This window comes from Entelurus aequoreus, linkage group LG02 (assembly GCF_033978785.1).
Source record: "Entelurus aequoreus isolate RoL-2023_Sb linkage group LG02, RoL_Eaeq_v1.1, whole genome shotgun sequence".
NCBI lineage: Eukaryota > Metazoa > Chordata > Actinopteri > Syngnathiformes > Syngnathidae > Entelurus > Entelurus aequoreus.
Genome location: NC_084732.1, coordinates 18,257,879 through 18,284,167, shown reverse-complemented (window position 1 = coordinate 18,284,167; position 26,289 = coordinate 18,257,879). Strand labels below are relative to the sequence as shown.

The 26,289-nt window shown below is 39.1% G+C and overlaps 1 protein-coding gene across 1 annotated transcript in view; it reads left to right on the top strand.

The window, feature by feature from the left end:
• The window catches only part of LOC133631312 (granule associated Rac and RHOG effector protein 1-like), a 70,211-nt gene that overhangs the window by 8,080 nt on the left and 35,842 nt on the right, over positions 1-26,289 (top strand). Inside the window, exon 2 of the mRNA XM_062023497.1 lies at positions 17,844-19,175. Coding sequence (XP_061879481.1) covers positions 18,663-19,175 — 513 coding nt within the window. The 5' untranslated portion in view covers positions 17,844-18,662. The remainder of the gene's footprint in view (positions 1-17,843; positions 19,176-26,289) is intronic.

Genomic DNA, 26,289 nt, shown 5'->3' with positions numbered 1-26,289 from the left:
AAACACCACAAACACTTGCACAACTCTACAAGGATTACCTTAACCAACCCCAAAGAAGTGTTATGTGGGTAAAGCGGTACCAATTGCAGAAGGAGATAATATGAGATCTTTACTAGTGAAATCATACCTATTACATACAGTAAGCACACACACTTTTCTCTGTGGGATTTGTGTACTCAAAGTAGGGATGATGTTTGATAAGAAATTATCGAGTTCGAGCCTATTATCGAATCCTCTTATCGAACTGATTCCTTATCGATTCTCTTATCGAGTCCAGATAGGTTGTTGTAAATGGAAAAAAACACACAATAATTGGTTTAACAAAAGCTCACTTTTATTATATAAGAAAACTATTTAATCCAATTAATAAATAAATATTGACTGTTACCCCCCTAAAAAAATAAAATAAAATAAATAAATATTGACTGTTGTTACCCAAAGTATATTAAGTGGAATTTTTCAGAAAAACAAATATATACAGTAACACAAAAGCAACCTGTCTCTGTGATCACTATAGGTGTATAAATAATAATATAGTGTTAAATAAAATCAGTCCCTTGGGCACAAAACTGAAAATAATACAGCTCTCCAAAAAGTGAAATTCTGCTGCTATTTGACATAACTGTTTGTTATGATGCTTTGACATTTTTGCACTTTATTTCTTTATTGAAAGAAAATTCTATGAAGGGAAAAGTTGTTTGCAAATGTGGTTACAATGCTAAAAAATGAAAAGTTAAAGCTAAAAAAAGAAATACACTTTATTGAGTTAACATTATTTCTTTATAGGGGGAAAGATGTTATGAGCTAGGGAATATAACAACTACACTACCCAGCATGCAACGGGAGTGACGAGCATGCGCGGTAGCCCCGAAAAGTGTTGCATGTCGTCACGTAAGAATGAGGTTATGAGCACGCTGTGAAAGTAAACGTCAAGAACTAAGCCAACACGCCTCATCTGCATTATTTATAATTAGACAGACAACACATATACAGTGTGATTTTGTTTTGTTTACAAGGAAAGAAAAACAAAAGTTAAAAAAGGGAGATGTGTTGTATATATATGTATGTGCTGCAGTTGCTTTAAGAACGTTGCGACAGCTGCCGTAAAGGAGGTGCGTTGCTAGCCTGGTTGCTATGTTTCCGGTTGGTCGTAAAAGTGTTCGTCATGTGTTTGTACTCTGCTCAAATCTCTCAGTAAAGTTATTCATTGGATTATACCTTTTGTTTTGAACTTTATTACACCTTGGAGCGCTTTTCCCCGTCCCTTTTTTTCCTGCTTTCGCTATCTGCGCCTAATGACTGAGCTACGTGACGTCATTTCTTGTGATGTCACACGGAGCATTTCTTGTGGGACGGATTCGTTCCGAGGGATTCGAATAAAGAACCAACTCTTTTTCTTTACTATAGTGGTCTCGATAACGGGTACCGGTTCTCAAAAAGGGATTCGAGTCCGAGGACTCTGTTCTTTTCTTATCGAACAACCGGGAAAACCGGTTTCGAGTATCATCCCTAACTCAAAGCAGTAAAATTATAAAAAAAACATAATTCTCTATTATTTCTATCATTTATTCCAATAATTTTAGGTCAACGTCTGAGGCCTAATCTTTTCTCCAAGTTTATTCAGCAACTGACATTAAATGCTATAAAGGTTGTCTGTTTAGTGTTTACACTCAGTTTATGGTGGGGTGAGCAAAGCAAGGAAGATTTGTACATTTCATATTGCCATGCTTTAATAAAAAATAGTCCTAGTTTATTAGTAATAGGTTTTAAACAAAAGTCACAAAAAGGTAAAAATGTATTCATACATACTCGATACAAAATGACCTGAGAAAATTTGAATGTTATCCACATTATTCACATTCTGTTTGAGGCTTGCAATAATTACCATTTTCCTTTTTAGACAATCATTCTGTCTGCATTCTGTTTTTCACAACTTTGTGCAGATAGAGTAGTAGTACTGTGTAGATGTTTTTTTTCCCGGTTGCTTGATTCTGACGGCCGCAAAAGTTTAGCAGAGAAGTTCACAGTCCCTTTCACAGACAATATCTTATTGTGCTTTCCTCTACCATTGCTGACATTCTGGTTGTTGTTACATGAAGCGCACTTCACCTTTTGCAAAAAAAACAGTTCTAAGGCAAATCAGAAAAATGGCTGTTATGTTTGCTAATATTACTTTCAATCAGTTTACAATAGAGAGGCTTCTGGTGTATTTAGTTAGATTAGCCATTTTGTTCTCCAATGTGAAAGAGCAGTGAATTCGTTCATTTTCTTAGAATTCATTCTGGCCCTCTGATGTTCCTTTATGTCTTTGTACTTTTTTGTCCGTATGGATGTAAAATGGTCTTAAATTATATTCATTATGGTCTTAAAAAAAGTCTTAAAGGTTGACTTGTTGAAACCTGCAGAGACCCTGATTACTGTAGAAGGAAAAACCGTACCACTGTTAATTTTGCAGTAGAATTCTGGCGACTGAGTTGCCAGTGTTTTACTGTAAAATCTACAGACTATTTTATAAGTGAAGCCTTGCGGACATGTCAACATTGATTATGGAATTTGAAAGAGGTCAGTATGAACTTGTATTTATTTTGGGAAGCCACTCTTTGTCGGGCAAAACGAGTATTCTCCTTAAATTGCTATTTTTAAACTATTATAATACGGTAATAATAATAGTAATACCTGGGATTTATATAGCGCTTTTCTAAATACCCAAAGTCGCTTTACATGTAATTTTATATAGTATATTATTTTATTATATATATTATACTATTATTTATCTATTTTTTATTTTTTTTTAGCAGTACCACAATATAATTTTTGTAAAATTAGTAAGTACTTTTTCTATTATTATCCAGACTTATCACACTTTTTTTCTATGTGTGACGTCTTTCTCGTCAAATTATGCTGTTTTTCTGTCAGAATGGTTACTCTTTTGATTGTAAAGTTTTTTGGCCGTTATTCTAGTAATTACATACTGTAATATTGTATAATATACTGTAATATTGTACATGGTAATTGGGATTTATTTATTGTATATATTATATAAAAATATAATAATATAATGTATCATTATATATTATATACTGTATGTATAATATGAATAATATATAATTCTATATTATATACTGTATGTATAATATATAAATATTACATATGTTATTTTATATTGTGCTATGGTACATTTTTAGTCTACTTTATACCTTTTTGTTTTCGCCCTCTTTTTGTGCACTTGTGTGCATTTTCCTTTCCATCCTTATGCTTTCCACCCTTTGTAACTGAGCTACTGTGTGGAAAAAGTTCCCTTGTGGATCAATAAAGTTTGTCTAAGTCTAAATTACTTTATTGACCTGAATATAAGGCGACCTCGAATACAAGATGACCCCTCCTTTCAAAGACCCGCTTTTTGGGAAAAATAATTTTAAGACAAAAAAAGAAACCAAAGTTATTTACCAGAATATAAAATAAAATAAAAAGGCGCGTTTCTATTGAATGTGTCTGCGGCCCATTTTGTCCTCAACTGCGTAAGGTTAATCCTTCTGATATAGTAACGTGATCTTTTTTTATTATAAACAGGAAGTTTTTTCCCCCAGGCATAAGTCAGAATTTGGGGTTAGATAGCAAACAACGGAACTCGAGCTGTGCTTGGAACTTTAAATCCACTGTTAGAGAGCACCGTGACATGTTTTTGTGTCAGTCCATGCTTCATTTTTTCATCCCTTTTGTTTTGGTGGTGGTACCAGTTTATTATTGTGTTTTTCCAAGAAGGAATTCTTGCTTTTGTCCAAGCTGAAAGTGCAGGCTCGCTTGCTAGCACAACTCCCCAACTCCAGTGTTCACTTCGGCTTAGGGAAGCATTTTCATCCCCGCCGCCGCTCACCCGCATACTTTCATGAATGGAACTGACGTCGCAGCTTTTCATCGGCGCTCACACTTGTTTAAACTGCACTGCTTGGACACACACTAGACACGCTCCATTGTGCGCCTCTATTCTAAAAGGATATCTGAGCTAATTCTGTTTGCTGACAGGCAGGTGCGCTTTGTGCAAAGGCTTCCACAGATCAGATCTGATGGGACTTTCATTTTGTTAGCAGTCATGCATCCTTTGACAGGTCAAGTATTGCCCTGATTTCCCCCTCCGGTACTCTGCTTAGGCCTCTATCGATTAAGTTTTTTTGCAAAATATAAAAAAAAAAAAAAAAGCTAATTATAAAAATGAGGGGTGTGCCGATTGATCGGCCTCTGATTAGTATTGGTTGATTTTCGGGAAAAGCGTGTAATCAGGGATGGGTACCAATCTGGTACTTTTATGGCACCGACCGAATTCCGCCGGTCCTATTGGGCATATTGATTCACGTAAAATCCAACGGTGCCATGTTACGTTACATGGGTGGCGAGTGACGTCACGAATGGTTGCCGTTGACCTGGGTGATATATGGATTTTATCGATAAATTTAGAGTTTTTTGTTGCAGACGATTTTTAAAAAAATTAAAGACTACAATTTATAATAACGCTAGAAAAAGATGCTAATATTGTTGCTGGTCTGTTTTTTAAAAAGAAAATGTCACTAAAAGTCTCTAGACACTTGGAAAATTCTCAACAAAGTACATTTTACAATAAGCAGTAATTGAAAATAGAGCAAAATGATATAATATACAAATATAAGTTATTACTAATAAATAAGACAGATCTGTTTAAATGTATGTACTGTATACATTTTTGAGCCTTTCCAAAGAAAATCCTATCATAGCAAGTTATCCATCCATCCATTTTCTACCGCTTATTCCCTTCGGGGTCGCGGGGGGCGCTGGAGCCTATCTCAGCTACAATCGGGCGGAAGGCGGGGTACACCCTGGACAAGTCGCCACCTCATCGCAGGGCCCCATAGCAAGTTATGCAAATATGAACACACACCCAACCACGCCCACAGGTATCTTGGCAATTGAGGGGAAACCCTGCAAGGTATGTATGATGAGAAAGAAGCACAATGGAGAATGAGCACTTAAGCAGTTGCAGTTTGCACTTAATTTATCTCAATGTTGGAGATTATTATTTATGTGCATGCAGTGTACAATGCTACATTTTTGTTAACAGAAGTATTGCTTCCCAGAGGAAGCTCTTCATTTAGTTATTTGAAAATTATTCCATAAAAAGCACAGTTTATATCTGGCCTAAATAGAAAAACATTATTCAGATTAGAATTTTTCTAAGAGTCGGATGCAGCATATGCAGTATAATTCTAACTACTAGTGTTCGATCAAATAAAAGAAAAACTTGTTTTTGAATTATATATGTAATTAGTTGTCATTGGCTTATTTGAAAGGTACAGAAAAAAACATTAATCAATTAAAAAATAAATATAAAATCAGATTTTATTTTTAGGCCATATCGCACAGGCCTAAGTTTGCGGCACTTTTGGCAGCAGCACTGAGAGTGGGCTTAGCCAAACTACCTCTAGGTAATTTTACAATGACAGCAAAGAAATTGACTCAAAAGTAAGTAACTTTTCCAAAAATGTGCGAGCTTGATGCTAATATGCATTGGCTTTGCTATTGACATGGTACTGATTAGCATTTGCGATTTTTACATAGCAATTTCAACACCTCTAAATTTGTTAATGAAACCTACAACTAAAATGCGTGTTACAATCAAACAGCTGGTGAATGTTAAATACAATACTTACAGTACTAACACTTTTTATGGTGCAACATAAAAAAAAAAACAAGATAAAGTATACGCTACTGCCATTTAATGTCTTGGACTTATTGTCATACTTACAAATGAGACTCAGAAATGTGAAAAATAAACCAAGATATAACTACTGGACAGCAGTTATCATAATTAGTAATTATTGCAATAAAAATAGTCTTTATCAAAACACAATTAATGTGTATTAATACACATCATAGTACCGAAAATTGGTCCGGCTGCGTACTGGTATCGGTTCAACTGTGAACAGTACCCATCCCTGTAAGTGATTGTCATTGATGATTAATACCTTTAAGTGCCGATCACAAAAGCCGATTCCCTCTGGCTGACGCTATTTTAGTCCCCCGGGTGACAATTGGCTAGCAGCTAATTATGTGTCTCCGCTCCCCTAAGTTAATTGCATTCACCTTCATTTCAGCAAATATTCTATCTAAAGTATCATTATCAAATAACGTTATCACTGGAGGATGAGGCTAAACATGCTACACACCAAGAGCAAGAGGAAGCGAACAAACCAACAAACCCCCGTTAAAAAGCATTTAAAAATGTAATTTGCAATCGTAAAAAAATTACATGTGGGATTCATATATATCCAAACTTCCAGACCTTACAGCTTGGACTTTTTCTTCCCTGCATCCCTGATGCGTCAACACATACTGCAGTATGCAAACATTCTATACCAGCCAGCATGTTAATGTGGCGACCAAGGCGACGCTGACCTGCGTGGGGCCTCTCGTTAAAGTGACCCGAGTGCTATTTTTATTGGAGCCATAAGCTACTTACACTGGCTGCTCTGACATTACAGGTTAGCCTAATATTATCCCTCCCTGGTCACTGTGGGGTATCGGCGTCTTGACTGATATGAGCTATTAGCGCTTAATCCTAACTTGCTCGGCGCCGGCCGCCTTCATCACTTTGGCCGCACTGTACGATTGGATTTTACGGTAAAGTGCATAACTACCAGAACAGGATCAAAGGCTCACAGACAACTTCCAAACCTGCAGCCACTACCTCAGAGGAAATTCGATACTGACCACAGAAAGTCTATTGTTGCGCAAGTTAAGGGCCTTTATTTATACTCTCACTTGCACAAGTCATACAGCTGCATGGGTTTTTTTCGGAGCGCTGGTATGTGGACACCCTGGTCAGCCTACAATGCAGTCTTTGTGTTCTTGCCCAGCATAGCTCCTGTCGTACAGTTGCTCAATGCACTTGTCCCGACCATTTGGATCTCTAATGACAGACATAACATTTTGCCGTAAACTCTTTTTTTTGACCTGCATGCATCAAAACATTGTACTTTTTTTGTACACATTTCAAACTAGTACAGTACCCTAACGGCATAAAAACAGCTGTTTTTAGCAGCTTTGAAGGTTACAACGATGACCCCCATTAGCCGCATCTAAAGACGTGTTCTTTTCTCACAATGATTGTGAACAATAGGCAAAATTCCAAAAAAGTGCAGTTCCCCTTTAATAGCTTCCAATTTTTTAGTGATTTCCCGATGTAGCTGGACTGCAAAACCCAGCAAATAGGCATCCTAAACTGTGTGCAAGCTCACACCAAAATACATGAAGTTGATTTGATGATTGGTTAGTGCATATGCCTCACAATACGAAGGTTCTGAGTAGTCCTGGGTTTGGGATCTTTCTGTGTGGAGTTTGCATGTTCTCCCCGTGACTGCGTGGGTTCCCTCCGGGTACTCCGGCTTCCTCCCACCTCCAAAGACATGCACCTGGGGATAAGTTGATTGGCAACACTAAATTGGCCCTAGTCTGTGAATGTGAGTGTGAATGTTGTCTGTCTTATTTGTGTTGGCCCTGTGATGAGGTACCGACTTGTCCAGGGTGTACCCCGCCTTCCGCCCATGTGCAGCTGAGATAGGCTCCAGCACCCCCCGCGACCCCAAAAGGGACAAGCAGTAGAAAAGGGATGGATGGATGGATGGATTTGATGATTTATATTGTTCACCACGAGTATCCAACATTTGTATGTCAGAAAATAGGACATTTATCAAAGGCCTCCTTTAAAGGGGAACTGCACTTGTTTGGGAGGAATTTTCCTATCATTGACAATCTTTATATGAGACAGGAACACATTTTTTCTTTTTTATGCATTCTAACTAACAAAGGAGGTGATGCAATTGGCTCTACTCTGCCTATAAAGCGCTCTACTAAACATCCAAAAACCTCCAACGTTTTATATGTAATGTAATAACGGGCATATTCATAATGACATGTCATATTAAGCATACGGCAAATTATTACTGTATTTTCCGGACTATATAAATAAGCCGCACTCACTAAATTTTAGAAAAAATGTATCCCTCCACCATATATTAGCCGCATCAGACTATAAGCCGCAGATGTATACGTTGTGAAATTAGTAACTGTTTTTAGACAGAAATATATTATATATTTACATACCATAATTGTTTCCAAACGGTGCCTGTAAAACGGCTGATCAAACATGGACCAACTCGCTGCGGAAGCTAGGTCTTCAATCAGCTAAACTCAATAACTCCACGGTGATGTCTTGGTGAATCACTGAGGAATCTGTGCAACTGAAACATTACAAACAGAATGCCATTGTAAGGTAGTATTACCAATGCATACACTGGTAAACGTGTTAGCATATTAGCTAATGCTAATGACCCTAGCTTCGTTACATTACGATAGCACGTACAAATATGCATAAAAAACACTCCTACAGAAATGACACATGGAAAAGTTTAGTAAGTGAGAATTGTTTTAGTAATACTGTCAAACTTACAAATGTTGCTTGGAGTGATAAATGAAGAAACCATACGAGTAGAAACACTATGGACTATGAGAAGACAGAACAGCACGTCTACTTCCAGTTCATATCTTAAAACCGCAGGAAACATTCACCCAGCTCCACCTGCAGTAAGCAAACTTATCCAAAAGATATAGTATTATAACATTTGTAATACCAATATCGCTAATACTTAGTTTATATGCAGGACAAAAGATAAATAATAAGGTAAATGGAGCATTGTTAGCGGTTTTGGGATTGGAGTGCTTTATGGGCGCAGTAGCTGCATTGCTAGCCACCTCGTACATGCCAAATATTTTAAATTAGAATGCATAAAAAAAGAAAAACGTGTGTTCTTGTCTTAAATACGGATAGTGAATGATCGGCAAAATGAAAAAATAATTTGCTGTCCCCCTTTAAATACTGTGTACGTTATTTTCAGACAGTTAATAAATTGGTTAGTGTTTTTCAACCTGCCATTGTTCTGTTTAAATAATCTCACTTGATCAACTCTTTTCTAACATTCCACATGACTAAATACTAAACGTATGTGTCATTTGTTTTAATATTGTTTTGGAAGTGACAAAGTTGTATCAGCACACCGCAAGTTATTATACCGTTGAAATGGTCATATAGTGATGATGCAAGGTTTTCAATGGACTGCTATTGCATGTCTGTTTTGTCTTGCTTCTCTTCAATGGACATTGACACGGAGAAACTTTTCAGTGTTGCTGCTTCTCCTGACCTGCTTGCTCTTTTTATGTTCCTTTTCAACCAACATTAAGTGAGTGGTGGGTTCTGGGGAAATACATTCCTTTGCATCATTGGCAACAGATGTAAGGGAGAACCCTGTCCCCCCACCCCTTCTAAGCTAAACCATCAGTAGCGTCTAAGATCAGTGCAGTGTGGACCAGCATGCAGCTGCTTTTTTTTTTTTTTTGTATGCCCACAGAAGCCGAAATAGACTTCACGAGTGCGCTAATACGGGACTACGGCGCTAGCGTCCCCGTGTCCAGCCTTTTCCTCGCTCGCGGTGGCAGACGGATACGAAGCTGTCAGCATGCGTAGCAGCTGCCACATCCGCCACTATAAAAACTACCTTTACCGCGATGCGACGGCCACAAAAATGGCAACGCATCCAAAAGTAGCTGCTGGTATAGCAATACAAACTTAATTGCTGCACAGTCTATTAGGGCATCTGTGGGTGTGTGTGCATCTGCTCAGTGCTGGTTACCGAGCAACAATCCTACTAGTGCCAAGAAAAAAGTGTGCACTCTTTAAAACATACATCCCAACTCCCAAGTATGAGTCACAGGTAACTCGTACACAATGGCATACTTGGCTTTACACTTCTGTCTCTGGCAACAGGCAGCTTTTGACTTAGGAAATGTAAACTCTTGTTCTGTTGAAGCACATCAGCTGGTACGTGCACATGGCGAGAGCTAACATTAGCCCCAAAGGGGTCCCCTGCTGTGGGCGGATGACTTTGGAGTCCTTGTTACTAAAGTGGATGCGTCGTCACATGTGTTTTGTTTTGGTGCAATCTCCAATACAGTGGGGCCTGCTAGAGGACGGTGCTTGGTGCCAGCCGGCTCTATGACGTCTGCTCTCTCCTGGAATAACCACTTGTAGATATTTCTGGAGCCTCGCTGCGGTTAGGACATTAAACGTGTTAAACCCAGATATATCGCATATAAAGGTGGACATTGAGGGTATCAAACCAATTTTGAGGTCGAGTGACTGAGTTGTGAATCAAGTCCTGGGCTTTGGACTATTGTCAACAACATAACTTACATTTTTGTAGGTAGTTGACCAGACTGTATCCTGTGTGAAAGTTTTTAGATATTGAGTGAATAGCCTAATGCCTCTCTCAAGCTAACACTACATAGAAGTATGTCAACCTGCAAGACAGAGAGGCCACCTGGCAGGTTCCCTGTGGCGCTAATCTCCTTTGAGATTTACAGTTTACGTGCTTATTAGTTGTCTAGGCTGCTCGGAAAGTTCACGTGGAACTAGGGCTGGGCGATATGACCTTTTTTTAATATCTCAATATTTTTAGGCCATGTCACGAAACACAATATATATCTCGATATTTTGCTAATGAACACTTGATGCATATAATCACACCAGTATGATGATTGTATGTGTCTACATTAAAATATTCTTGTTCATACTGCATTAATATATGCTCATTTTAAACTTTCATGCAGAGAGGGAAATCACAACTAAGTCAATTTACCATAACTGTATTTATTAAACAGTTATTAAGCAGTGGCACAAATATTCATGTAATTTCCAAAACAGAAAGTGCAAGATGGTCAGAGACATTTTAAAACAAGCTATTAATGCGCTTTTGTGCATGATGTCAGTAAGATGACTTATCAAAACAACACTAAATTTAAGTGCACTTTTTGTACAGAACGCCACTACAATAGTTTAAATCAAATAAAGTGCACTTTTTTGCATGATTTCACACAATATATTTAAATAACTGTCAAATAAAAATGAGCTGCATAATAGGAAATGAAATAGTGTATGTCCTTCGCTATGTGGTAGGTTCCTGCGGACGTTATCTCCTTCTGTTGACTATTTTTTTTTCATACGGTGTTGATGTGGAAATGGTTGCCTCGGCATTTTGTTGGTGTGGCACCGAACGGAGATGTTGACATGCGGAGTTTCAAGCACTCTTCATTCTCTAGCGGGTGACTTTTCAAATGATGCTACATATTAGCAGTAATGCTACTTTTTGTAGCAACGCTTTTGCCCCACACTTGACAAATTACGGTTGTCTGTTCGACATATTCCCACTTGAAGCCAAACCACCGCCAGACAATGGACCCCCTGCTGTTTTTCTTGGGAATTAATTCTTCCTTCATTTGCACCTTCTTTCTCTTGTATTACCACTCGCACCACAGCTAACGTTACCCATGCCGTTACCTCTCTGCTCCGCCAGGGCGTATACGTAGGTGACATATGTAAGAAGGTGCGCTTGTTTTATGTCTGTGAGAAGGAGAGACAACAAAGAGTGAGAAGAGCCTGTAGTGTAATGCCCGCAGCTAAAAGCAACTGCGTGAGAACGTATACTCTAATATCACGATATAGTCATTTTCTATATCGCACAGAGACAAACCCGCGATATATCGCCCAGCCCTACGTGGAACCGGGAATGGAATAAAAAAAAATTTGGCAAAATGTTGAATTACAAGCTGGCGTGGTCCCCGTTTATGCAAAATCTTTTAATGTGTCCCTTAAGCCAGTTTATGAATACCTAATGTGAGAAAAATCTATCATCTCCCTCACTTGTCTGCTCTGTTTTTGAAATAAGAGGCACAAAAACGGTCGCTTTTGAAGTTGCTGCTTTTAATGACGTTATGAAGAACGTCCATCCGTTCTCATAGACATGATAGCACCTCTGACCCACTCCTCGCTAAATAAACCCACACACCATCGAGGAAGGACATTCTGTAAAATCAAAAGCCGGTCTTGTTTTTTTCAAGCTAATACTGCTTCTCAAAACTGAGAACTCGCCTCAATGGAGCGTTTTTTTATTATATAAGTTATTTTTTATGTTATCAAATGTATCTGTAAAACATCATAATTCCACACGTTGGCCCGATAACTATATGCCCAATATTTATTGTGCATCCCTATCATAAATGGTTGTCTTCTTGTCCTGTATACTACTCCCTAATGTTATGTTGTTTTATGTGATATATGGCATGTAAAAATAGCCACATAGCCCATTAGCATTAATGCTACAGACACAAAATGGCATGTTCCCACAAACTCACTTTTAAATGGTCTAAATTCCAGCATCAAGGCTAGATTTTGGACAGCACACTTCCAATATACTATTGTGGTACCTCTGAGGCCCATATACAATTGTAGAAAAATACTGTAATTTCATACAAACTTTTTCAAGTTTTGCTTGTTCCCTTCATGTAAGCGCACATTGTGCAGCTGTGAATTGCGTTTCTGTTTTGGGGAAGCGCACAGAGCGTCACTTTTGTCCCTCCATGCTGAGGTCACCAGTTTCCCGCCGCCCTCTTTTTTCCACTCGCACGGCGACAGACAAGGCTGGAAGCGCCACACACTGTTTGGGAAAGGAAGTGAGGTCCGAAGGTCAGCAGAATGTTGTCGGGATGCAGTGTGTAATGGAAGGCACGCCGTTCGCAGCTCGCAGGGATGGCACTGTGTTCCCCACCACCCTGTGCAAGTTAGTCTACATCTCAAAACACAGACTCTTCCGGCGCGGTGCTGCCAGATAGCAAAGTCTGTTTTGCAGACTGATAGCGCTGCTGTGACGGAAACTGTTCAAATAACAAAAATGTGTGATACCGTACGATTACTGTGATTCCCGCTATACCACGACTTGTGGGAATGACAAACACATTTTATAGTCCAGTAGGGAAGACTAGCCGTGTATGGCTTTTGTCTTTTTGAGTAAGACGATTGTGAGCACTGTTACAATGTGTCGCTCAGTGTCGTCCTAACAATGGCTCCTTGGAAAAAATGGTCATTTGCAGCTGCTCAACTTTGACACAGACGCACGCGGTCATCGTCTAGAAATGTGAAGCTTCAAGTCACAGCAGTTTTCTGCACATCTTAACTAATATTTTAATACCGAGTTCACCACAGTACATATTACTTGGGATGTAACGATAAACGGTATAATGATAAACCGCATTACCGCAATAAAACTTCCCAGGGTTAGTATTACCTTTCTAAATGAAAGCTATCGTGAAACTGTGATTGATAACACTTTTATAAACTCACGGCCCAGTGACACTGTTAATTTAGGGGAGAAGCAAGTTGGCACTAGCTAGCTTGAATGCTTACATTAAAACAAGAGACATTAACGTCTTTCCCCATTTGAAAAACAGCATTTCTCAATCTAACCCTACACAGTATAAACATATTACTGTCTGAGCAACTAACGCTGTGCTCTCTTAGACAGAGAAATCGATAGATACTCGAGGAATATGACAACGGGAAGTACATTTGTGTGACGCCACAAAAAAACGGACGTTACGCGCAGGTTTTTCATTATTATAAAAACCCACAAACTTTCACAAAATAAAAGAACAGAAAAAATACTGAAACACTCAAATTAAAATATGGCTATTGAAGGCCTACTGAAATGATTTTTTTTTATTTAAACGGGAATAGCAGATCCATTCTATGTGTCATACTTGATCATTTCGCGATATTGCCATATTTTTGCTGAAAGGATTTAGTAGAGAAAATCGACGATAAAGTTCGCAACTTTTGCTCGCTGATAAAAAAAAGCCTTGCCTGTACCGGAAGTAGCGTGACGTCACAGGAGCTAGGATTCCTCACAATTCCCCATTGTTTACAATGGAGCGAGAGAGATTCGGACCGAGAAAGTGATGATTACCCGATTAATTTGAGCGAGGATGAAAGATTCGTAGATGAGGAACGTTACAGTGAATGGCTTGAGAGGCAGCGATGGACGTATCTTTTTTCGCTCTGACCGTAACTTAGGTACAAGCTGGCTCATTGGATTCCACACTCTCCTTTTTCTATTGTAGATCACAGATTTGTATTTTAAACCACCTCGGATACTATATCCTCTTGAAAATGAGAGACGAGAACGCGAAATGGACATTCAGTGCCTTTTACATCGGCGAAATGCTTTAGCTACGAGCTAACGTGATAGCATCTTGCTTTAACTGCATATAGAAACAAAAGAAATAAACCCCTGACTGGAAGTATAGATAGAAAATCAACAATACTATTAAACCGTGGACATGTAAATACACGGTTAGTGCTTTCCAGGCTGGCGAAGGTTAACAATGCTGTGCTAAGGACGCCATTGAAGCTAACTTAGCAACCGGATTGCACAGAGCTATGCTAAAAACATTAGCTCTCCACCTACGCCAGCCAGCCCTCATTTGCTCATCAACACCCGTGCTCACCTGCGTTCCAGCGATCGGCAGAAGGACGAAGTACTTCACCCGATGCGTTTGGCGGCCCGGAGACGTAGGAAATCAAGGTGAAGTCAGCGGCTAGCGCGGCTAGCGCTCCAACAAAGTCCTCCTGGTTGTGTTGCTGTAGTCCGCTGCTAATACACTGATCCCACCTACAACTGTCTTCTTTGCAGCCTTCATTGTTCATTAAAAAAATTGCAAAAGATGTCCAGAATACTGTGGAATTATGAAATGAAAACAGAGCTTTTTGTATAGGATTCTACGGGGTACCATAACTTCCGTTACTCGGACTTCGTCACGCGCATACGTCATCATACCGCGATGTTTCAGCCGGATATTTCCCGGGAATTTTAAAATGTCACTTTATAAGTTAACACGGCCATATTGGCATGTGTTGCAATGTTAAGATTTCATCATTGATATATAAACTATCAGACTGCGTGGTCGGTAGTAGTGGCTTTCAGTAGGCCTTTAAGTAGCTACACCAATATTATTATATGACAGATTTAACTTATTAGATAAGTTAATTATAGGTGTGTATGAGTACTTTTTTAGCATATTAAACAGTACCGTGATGATAATAACCGTGATCATTTTCGTGACAATAATCGTGAATTTAAATTTTCATTTCGTTATATACCTAGTATCATTGTAGTACCATTTTGGTCAATCGTTGGGAATAATATTGAATGGCTGATCTTAGCCAGTACCGGTTGACTAAATACGCCATGGCAACGTATTTAACAGTTGAGAATACATGGCAAGACATGACATACAAAATAAACTCTCACGATTCCCCCACCATTTTATTAGGCTGGGGCTCAAGTCATTTTGTTTTCTATGCAGGTCAAGAACACATCAGAATTCACTTATGAATGCATTTTCTTAAAAAAAAAAGTTTTAAATGACCTGTCTCTGCATTTGTTGAACAAACAAAATCGCTAGGTTGAAGGTGCACAATGAATATTGAATAGAGGAATTATGACATCATACCGATAAACCCGATTACCTTTAAAACTAAAACAACACACTAATTAGGCTAGGTTACTCTTACTGTGCTGTAGGTGGATTAGGGCAAGACAATCAAGCACTGCTTTTCTCCTACCAATCATTGTAAACTCCTTCTGAGTTCACTGTAAACCAGTGCTTCTCAATTAGTAGTGCGGGCCCCCCTGGGGGTGCGCGGTGGGGTGGAGCTGAGAAGCAAGGGACTTCCAGTAGTAGCGTCTTTTTTCATTCTTGGACAATACGAGGTGACGATGAATAAATACATATCAGGTTCTCATTAGGATTTCAATTCAGGAGATGTTCAAACATTTTTTGGGGGGTCTCCCAGAGGGGGCATGACAGAAAATAATTGAGAACCACTGATTTACGTGAAAGACACTTCGTGCACAAACATTGATTCTGTGCTTAAGTTATTAGGTATTCTATAGTTGAGTTATTAAAGGTATATCAGGTGTTACATTCAAGTCTTTGTATTTACACAGAAATTCCCATCACTGAAAGGACCATGCATTACAAAAGGGGCATAACACAAAAAAATGGAAAAGCACTGCTGTAAACCAACATGGCGTGGATTGTGTCGACTTTTTGGGTACTATTTCCACCAAATGCTCTGCAAACATTCCGCGAGAGGGAAAAAAATAATTGAGCTTCAAAGCATCAAACCTTACAAGCCACCTGAAACGCCGGCAGCACTACAACTGTATTTTGACACACTGCATGCTAACATTTGCTTATGTTTGGATGTTGCACTCCACGGTCTGTTTTCTTGCTACTCTCAATCCCTCTGATAAAATGGGCCTCCTTTCAATATAGAATCATAAAGAAGTCAATACTGGATCTTCTAAAGGAAGATCTGATGTCTGACTTTCACTGTTATGGTCCTCAAACGTAAAATATTTAACATATTTTCATGGACACCTTTTGTTTCACATTCATTAGGATCATATGAGCTTCATGGTTTTGATGCTGTTAAAGCAGTGGTTCTCAAACTTTTTTTGTCATCCCCCACTTTGGACAAGGGGAGTTTTCAAGCCCCACCTGCCCCCATCGCCCCAACAGAACGCTAATGCCAAGCTTAACATTTTCAAATTTATCGAACATCAAGTAACATCAAGTTTTATACATTCAAACTCAATAACATAAAATAAAATCAAGTTCAATAATAAATAAAATAACTGTGCAGCTGTGGTATAACTTGCATCAAGTTCAATATCAAATAAAATAACTTGCATCAATTCAATAATAAATAAAACAAAAGTGTTATAACTTGCATCAAGTTCAATAATAAATCAAAAAAAGTGTTATAACTTGCATCAAGTTCAATAATAAATCAAATAAAAGTGTTATCACTTGCATCAAGTTCAATAATAAATCAAATAACTTGCATCAAGTTCAATAATAAATAAAACAAAAGTGTTAACTTGCATCAAGTTCAATAATAAATAAAACAAAAGTGTTATAACTTGCATCAAGTTCAATAATAAATCAAAAAAAGTGTTAGAACTTGCATCAAGTTCAATAATAAATCAAATAAAAGTGTTATAACTTGCATCAAGTTCAATAATAAATGAAAATAAAAGTGCCACTTTGCAATCTTTGCCAAAAAAGGAGGACAGGGCAAGTGAACATGAGTTTTACAGTACTCCAGCATTAGTGGCTGCAATGAGCCTGTTTTTCACTGCACAGCTTTTCAAATCGGGGTTGCAGGCTTGACACTGCCACTGTTAAAACCTCATTGAATTCGGGGCTGAGCTGCCTTGACGCGAGTGTTTCCCGGTGAATGACACATTGTGTCCGATGTGCATTTGGCGCAACCCTTTTTATTAGAGCCTGCAGCCCATTTCTTGACTTTGCCATGCGCGCCATCAGAGCAAAAGCCCACACAGTTTTCCCATTTAAGGTCGTGTTCTTTGAGGAAACTGTCCATTATCTTGAACAGCTCATCAGCAGTGGCTCTATTTTTTATGTATTTGCAAAACAGCAAATCCTCGCAAAGTGACTCGCCATTCACAAAGCTTCCGCTTAGCCCCGCCCCCATTAGTTACTGTTGCTGTCTGTCAAACTTTCGCTCCTACCTAGAAATGTAAAGCATACAGGAAAAATAAGTAATTTACATTTATCTATATAGCGGATTTCACAGACAGAATCACAAAGTGATTTCCAGTGTGTATAGAAAATGAAAGCATAGTAAAAAAAAAAATCAAAGAATATAATAAAAATAAAAAATCAAAGTGAAATTTCCTCCCGTTCCTCGCACCCCACCTGTCATGTCTCTATTCCCCACCAGTGGGGCGCGCCCCACACTTTGAGAAACGCTGTGTTAAAGGCAGCTCAGTTTATGGCCGTGGCGTTGAGGTGTTGATAACCTTCCCCTCTTCTTTGTCTCTGCCCTTTTCCTCTCTTAGGAAATGACCTAGAGGCCTTACAGATACATTTGTGCGCTTGCCACTTGTAATCTGCATCCGCAGAGAGCGGCGTCATTTGGAAGCACATTTCTTTCCGCGGCGAGTTCCACCTACCTCAGCCCGGCTCTCGGACGGGAAAAGCAGGAAGCCGGCAGTGGGAGGGGACACACGGAGCCGAGTTGGCCTTTTGAGAGGAGCATCTTGAGACGGACTGGATCCGTCTCTACCTGAGCCTGAGCCTCGTCACCAGAATCAAGCATCTTTTTCTTTTTCCTTTTTTTTTTTTTTACTTTTATAACCTTTTGCTCTTCATGCTGTTGACCAGTGTTTTGTTTTGCTCATTTTTGCTTTAAACCTTGGAAATTATTTTCTACTTTGATTAGTGAAGTGTGGTATAGGTTTATATATGTACAAACACATGTTTATACTGTCGACTGTATGAAGAATGATCTTTTGCTCCATTCTGAAGGAAGGCTAATGCACTTTAAAGCTTGACTCTAGTACTGGTTTTAGCACTACTAGTTTGTTTGAGGCTGGAACAGGATCACGCTCCGCCTGACGGATTTGCAGCTGGGCTGCATGTAAGCACTTCACTTCGGCTCCCAAGCCCGCCTGGTTGCCCTCCGACCTCAGCCACTCCCGCTTTGGTCTCCATCTGACACACTGAGATGAGCCTCTGGCAGGCGAAATCCTTCAGCTGTCTTTTTACATGACCTGGACAGTTTCAGGACTGTGTTCAAAGTGATTTCAGCTGCAGTCGAGAGCACTTTGTGGGAAAGCCAAACAGAAACAGGATCTTCCGGTGCCGGTGCACCACCTATGTATTGTTGCAGTGCGCAGCAAAGTAAAATGGACTACAAGCGTCGCTTTTTGCTCGGCGGGTCCAAGCAGAAAGTACAACAGCACCAGCAGTACCAGATGCCTGAGTTGAGCCGCACCCTCAGCGCCTCCTTGGCCTCCTCTTGCTCGGCCTCTTCGCCCATGGGCATGCCCAGCGGCTGCCACCTGCCTCCCTCCTCACCCTCCTCCTCCTCCTCCGCCGCCACCACTGCGGTCGCAGACATCCAGCAAGGCATCTCCAAGTACCTGGATGCACTCAATGTGTTCTGCCGGGCCAGCGCCTTCCTCACAGACCTGTTCAGCAGCGTGTTCAGGAACTCTCACTACTCCAAAGCAGCTATGCAACTGAAGGACGTGCAGGAACACGTCATGGAGGCGGCCAGCAGGCTGACGGCGGCCATCAAGCCGGAGATCGCCAAGATGCTCATGGAGCTGAGTGCCGGGGCTGCCAACTTCAAGGATCAGAATGACTTCAACCTGCAAGATGTTGAGGTAGGTCCCCTCTGAAAATTAAGTTTTACTGCAGTCTATCCTTATACTTTTTATTGAAGGAATTATTGTTATCCTGAGGACAACAACAATAATTTAGTCACATTGGCTTTTATCTGTAATATATGGAATACATTTTTTTTAACTACTGAAAACTTAAGCTGTACAGGTGCCACATTTAATGTGCAAGCATTGTGCGTTTATGATAAAGTTGGGTGTCCTTGTCTGATCGTGATATCAGTCCGATATTAGCAGAAAAATATGTCTAGGATTATATCGGCTTGCATCTAAAATCTCTGATGTAAGCGCTCTGATACAGGCGGTTCAGCGGCGTGTTTACTTGTGCAAAGCTCAACAGCCCGCTAACATAAATGTCCTCCGATAAGCACCCATTGTTGGTATTTTATTGTATTTTAGTCAAGTTATTTACAAGAGGTAAACATGGTAGGTTATAGGCTACAAGGAGCTAGCAGTTAAACACAAAATAGCTAGACATGCGGAATAAGTGTCCTTATAAAACACCACATTTGTCACTAAAGAAGTATCAAATGATTATAGTGGTAGTAACATCTTATGTATACACACACACAAAGTCTCCGAGGACAGGGGCATATTAGAAAGTATCCAGTAGCATCATTCAACTTACTTAGTCATGAGTCTGACTTAGAGAACAAAAAACGATTACCACTTTACTTCAACTTAGACAGTATTCAAGTCAAGTCTGTTCCAGTTGGTTAATAATAAATACATGTATGTTTTTTTTTAATACCGAATATTGTTCTTTGTTTGAATAATTAAATTTTGTTTAAGCCTTTTCTAACATGCCACAGTACAAAGTAATGATTTCGTGCTGATATCGGATCAGTATTGGCAATACTCAAGGCTCCAATGTCAGTATTGTATCAGAAGTTTAAAAAATAGTTGTATCTGGGCAAGGCTGAGAAAAATGATTGATTTAATCGATTATGGATCAATGTATTTTACATTTATTTTAAATTTTGCAATATTTATTCACATGGTATAAAATTAACTATATTCCTTTATTTTTCATTTTCATCTCCATTCATCACAGCACTCTTGTCAAGTCCGCCTGAAAAATTAAAAGCCCACTTTTGGCCTTCACAATAAAATCGCTGTGATAAGAGTGAGAAAAAATGCTTACATATATACTGTTATTATTTTTGCACTGAATGAAAACATACCTTAATGTAATTTGCAGTGATGGTATAGTGCAATACAAGCACACTTTCACTTGCACTTCCTTTTTAATTTTAAAATAGGACTTTTGAGACAGTCTTGATTATAGTTCATGTATAAAATGTTTGAAGTTGTTTATGGTAATGAAAAAAATAAGAGTGTTTGCGTTTTTTAACAGAATTGAGACATTTTCATTGTTTTAGTGCACAGCGAAATTAATCAAATCATGATGAATTGATAAGCAGGTGGTCAATGCACCATTAATTGGAGCTTGGTCTTAGAATGAAGGCTGCTGCCTAAGAAAATCTAGTATTTTTTTTCTGCACATCATGATTATTACACTGCTTCATTGTCAGCATTTACTCGATGACAAAACATCTAGTTGTTTACTTTTTAAAACCGAGTGTGTTCAGTCATCCCGAACCACAGGCTGCTGTTAAAAGCATGGCATCCTTAGTCATCACAATTCATTTTTAGCCTTCACGCATCTTCTATCCTCGGCCCTAACATGCTATGATGCGTGGCTGCACTCTTGTCAGATGGCTGACTTGATGAATCAGTGTTTTCGAACTCGAGCTTCAGCCTGGTGTTAAGGTGGTGCGAGGACCTGAGGCTGACATGTGAAAAACACGTCAAATTCTACACAATCTTTACACTGCGCAGGATTCCAACCCCATGAAATTTGAACGTAACCTTGCCTGTGTCTACCATCACCTTTTCCTATTTGCTTTGGCTCCTTTCAAAACTATTCCATTCTGCGAAATTTACTTTCTGATGATGATGTAACAGTCGTGTTCCCAGAGCCTGTTTATGATCACCAAACAAGAGAAAACTCAATCATCGCTCTCACTTGTGTGCTTCATTTTTGAGAAAGGAGCGGTCGCTCTTGATGTTGTGGGTTTTCATGAGGCCATGAAGGAAAAAATCCTTCCTCATGGACATGGTAGCAACTCTGACCCACGCATAGATAGATAAGTCGTAGACAGAATTGTTGAAAAAAAAAAAACAGGCTTTCATACACATCTTGAAATAAAGCCTGAAGCTGTGCCAGTTATTGGTCAGTCAGCGACAGTTGTCGGAGTTGTTAATTAGTGTGATCATTTTGTCTGTCGGTAGCAAATAGGCTAACCTAGCATGATGTTGCTGTTAAAATGTGAGTGTAATGTTAGCACTGTAGCTCACATAGCTATGCTAGTTTTGCTAAAGTGTGTGTCCTCCTTTATGCAATGTTGTTGTATGTGACATAGTGTGTTTTGTTGGACAAGTGCAGAGTTGCAGTGTATATGTTTTAAAAAGGGGTTAAAGTGCCGATTTTGCCACATTTTTGTAAAAAAAAAATTGCGAAAGATTGTTTGCTCACATTTCAGACAAAATTAGTATATCTTTCCTCTTGGCTGCTGAATATCTGCCGCAGTTATCACCCAAGAGGGTGCTAAACTACTTTACCAAAGGCTACACATACAGTACATGAATTTGTGTTTCATAAGGCAGGAAATTGTAATGTGCATGTTGATGCAAAGTGTTGGTGCTCAATGCAGAACATTCAGCCGCCACATGGACTACACATTCAAATTTAACAGGAAAAATAGATTACTTTGGGTAAATTTGTTACTAACCCTAAACAACCTGATAGGTAGCTACATTATAGGAGAGAAGTTATGTAAAAAACAATGCATTTCTTCAGTAGGCATGTAACTACAAACATGTTGCATCGACAAAGCAAATATCTTCTACAATAAGCTAGTTTTTGTTTACCAATCATAAAAAAACTATACATTTCTTCAGTAGGCCTATGCGTCATCGACGATCAGTACCGAATTTTTCGGATTATAAGTCGCAGTTTTTTTCATAGTTTGGCCGGGGGTGCGATTTATACTCTGGAGCGATTTGTGTGTGAAATTATTAACACATTACCGTAAAATATCAAATATGATTTATCTAATTCACGTAAGAGACTAGGCTAGGCGTATATCAGCAATCGTCACACACATACGTCAACCAATAAAAATTTGGCGGTGGCGGGTCATGGCAGAAGTGCATTGTGAAAAAAAAGATGCTACCTGCTACTACTTCCGTACCTATGAAAATGGATCATTTCAACATTGGCGATAACTTATAAAAACTGAGAAGGGCTGAACAAAAATGGCACCGAAAAGGAAATCATATACTGCAGGTTACAAGCTGGACGTAGTGAAATATGCAGCAGAAAACGTCAAGAGGAAGCAGCGCATTGTCTACCTTTGGAGTTGGCAGAGTTGTTTAGAAGTGACACAGAGGAAGAAGATTTCATGGGATTTAGCGATTAGGAGTGACAGATTGTTTGGTAAACGTATAGCATGTTCTATATGTTATAGTTATTTGAATGACTCTTACCATAATATGTTACGTTAACATATCAGGCACATTCTCAGTTGGTTATTTATGCGTCATATAACGTACACTTATTCAGCCTATTGTTCACTATTCTTTATTTATTTTAAATTGCCTTCCAAATGTCTATTCTTGGTGTTGGATTTTATCAAATACATTTCCCCCAAAAATGCGACTTATACTCGAGTGCGACTTATATATGTTTTTTCCCTTCTTTATTATGCATTTTCGGCCGGTGCGATTTATACTCCAGAGCGATTTATAATCCGAAAAATGCGGTAAATTGTGTAATCCTTTGTATTTATGGACTTAAAGCTGTAACTATTGATTAAGATTAAAGATTAAAGTACCAATGATTGTCACACACACACTAGATGTGGTGAAATTTGTCCTCTGCATTTGACCCATCCCCTTGGGGAGCAGTGGGCAGCAGTGGGCAGCAGCGGCGCCGCGCCCGGGAATCATTTTGGTGATTTAACCCCCAACTCCAACCCTTTGTTGCTGAGTGCCAAGCAGGGAGGTTATGGGTCCCATTTTTATAGTCTTTGATTACCGAACTAACCTTCGAGCAGTCTTGTACTTGTTGATATTCTTCACATTCAATTGAAAATGCTCGCTTTGATCCAACAAAGACGTTTCTCATAAATTGTCTTCGGTTTTGGAAATGGGAACTTAATCTCTCTGGATATTGTACAGCCACATTACAAGTGCCCCATGCACACCTAAAAACGTTTTTCTGAAATAAACGGCAAAAGCGTGTATAGTTCTTGGAGACAGGCGTGGATAAATGCAGCTCTTTAGCATAAAAGCTACACTCTCACTTATTGTGTTCCCAGTAAGGCTTACTTGAGCTCTTTTAAACCATCTAATTCCTGCATGAAAGCTGTTTTTACTTACTTCTATTACACTATAGTGAGACTTTTGAGTCGTACTTAAGATGTGGGACATTTTCAATATGGCTGGGAATTGAAGTGTGCAACAGGTGAGCTATGCACTACAAACTGGCAATCTTGCAGCGTTTTCAGCATTCTCATAATGCCCTGACATGTGTTTGGCAGTTGTGGTCCAAGAGACACAGGTCGAGAGAACTGCACCCACTGTGGATGTGGCTTTTTCCCAAAACAGGAAACACTTGCGCAGCACATGCGACTCTCTGTGGTCTCAGATATGCAAGTATGAATATTAGAGGAACCCCGAGTCGGTGAGATTTTCGACCGCAGGGCTTGGCACAAGTGCGCTGTCTGGCGGTGGGCATAGAGGTACATTTGTTAAAGCCGGAAAGCAAACCTATGATACGTCTGATTCTTGACAGAGACTCTTATTGCTGTGGTTTAGTTGTTCTTACCTAATGTAATGTTTGCAAAGTGAATCATATGCGCACAAAAACATCGAGGTAACCCCAGAGGACTTTTGCCGTTACTTGTACTAGTGAATCCGTACGATCAACAACATTCTAACAGCATGCTAATTCAGGAAGTCCTTTCGCCACAGTGTATTTGTGACTGAAAAGGAGGTTTTCCTTTTTGTCTGCTCACAGCGGAAGAATGCAGTCTGGCAGCAGTTTGTACTATGAGGTCGTCCGAGAGAAAAAAAATACAATTGTAAGACGAGGGAGTTGTGGTATGTGAGGCTTTCCTCCTTCCTTTTTCTGGTTTTCCTTTCTTTCCTTAACCCCCTGATATTTCAGGTCAAAGCTGCTTGCAAAGCAATCCCCACCGCACCCCGGCCCCCATGTCAAGTCAGCGTAGGGCTCCCCTGTGCTCAGAATCACTCATTTTGTTAAATATGCATGTTTTACTTTTAAACTCTAAAAGAGGTAGTTGAAGACTATGGCTTTAAATGATCCGAAACCAAATATGAAGAATCTGCGGTAGTTGAGAGTTTAAGATTACTACACGGCTGCAGAACGCACTCCATTACTCAAGAATGTACTCAGTAATTTCGACAGCATTTGTCAGAGAAGCTTCAGGGAATCACATAGTAACTACAAAGGAATAAAATGTCAACTTCAGTGTGACATCATAATTGCTTGCACTAGTCAAGTTGCGCTACCACAAGCGTGTGTGTGTGTGTGTGTAGGTGCGACAAAATGCAGATGCAGTTATGTGCTTGCTTATGTAAATGAATCTCAACTAGTGTTGCCTGTGTGATAGTACGTTGTGTTCACTCCCATGATGCCTTAAAGTACCAGTAGAGTGGAAAAACAAGTTGCCTCTATATTGCAGCTCTAATCATATACATCTAGTTCATGACACCAAAAGACTTACAACGTTCCCGAGTAAATACATATGATCAAGAGTGTCAATCTCACGGAGATTCCCGAGCCATTTTGAGAGATAAGGAGGAAGCCAGTCATGTGATCGGGTGACGTAAAAGTAGGAACAGCATATCCCTTCCCTACCAACAACAATGCAAATCATGCAGACTTTGTAGGAGCCAATAAAGATTACTTTGGGACACATGATGGCCCAGAAAATTATATTTTTGATCCTGAATATAAGGAGGATGAGCTACAAATTTTAGAAGCTCTGCTCAACAGATGCAGCTTTAGTGAAAGACTAAGCATCATGTAGCGTTATTGCTAAGTGCTAAAAAAAAAAAGATAAACATAATAAAATGATCACTTACTGTACAATGTCCAGTGTTTCCCATAAACTGCCAAGATACCTGTGGCGGTGGGGGTGTGGCTATGGGTGTGGTCACCATGACATCATCGAGTAATTTGCATAATTTACTACAATGATATGATTTTCTCTAAAAAGGCTCAAAAAATGTATACTTACTAATAACAGTTTTGTTTTAAACGTCCATCCATCCATCCATCCATCCATTTTACTATATAATTACAACACTTTATGTACATATTTATATACAGATTTGAACAATAAGTTATTCACTGAAATATATTTATTAATTGTGGTTCTTACAAAAAATATATCTTATAAAAATATAAAAGCTAAAATGTCTCTTAAAGCTCTGCCCCTTTAATTAGTGCATACTAAATAATTTAACTTTAGCCTACTACTACAACCATATTATTTACCAGCAACATAAAGTGAAGCAGAGGTGTCCTGCCACAGTCAGTAACAAATAAACAGAAAACAGTACTGGTGGTAGATAGACACAAAGCTTCATCAAACATCTGATCCACTGAACAAAGAGCTCCAAAAATCTTGATCCTACACTTCTCTTTTGTAAAGTAAATCTGAACAGCCGATATGGGCATCTACATCAACTATATGATTTGCCTGAGAAGCTGGACAGGACAAAAAAAAAAAAAATTTAATTAAAAAAAAATAATAATAATAATTTTGTGGCGGCCTTAATTCTTTCGTTGCGGGCCGCAACAAATAAATGAATGTTGTTGCTGCACATGGATTCGTAACATTGTCTGCTCTCACTGTGATGCTAACTGATAGGATGTCCATATCTTCCCGTTAAGATGACAAATTAATTTTAATCCACACGACGAAGGGTTTAAAAAGTTGTTGCAGATACTGTCTTTGGTTGTGTGTGTTTGTCTCCATCTCTGGGTATAAATTGAATGCCA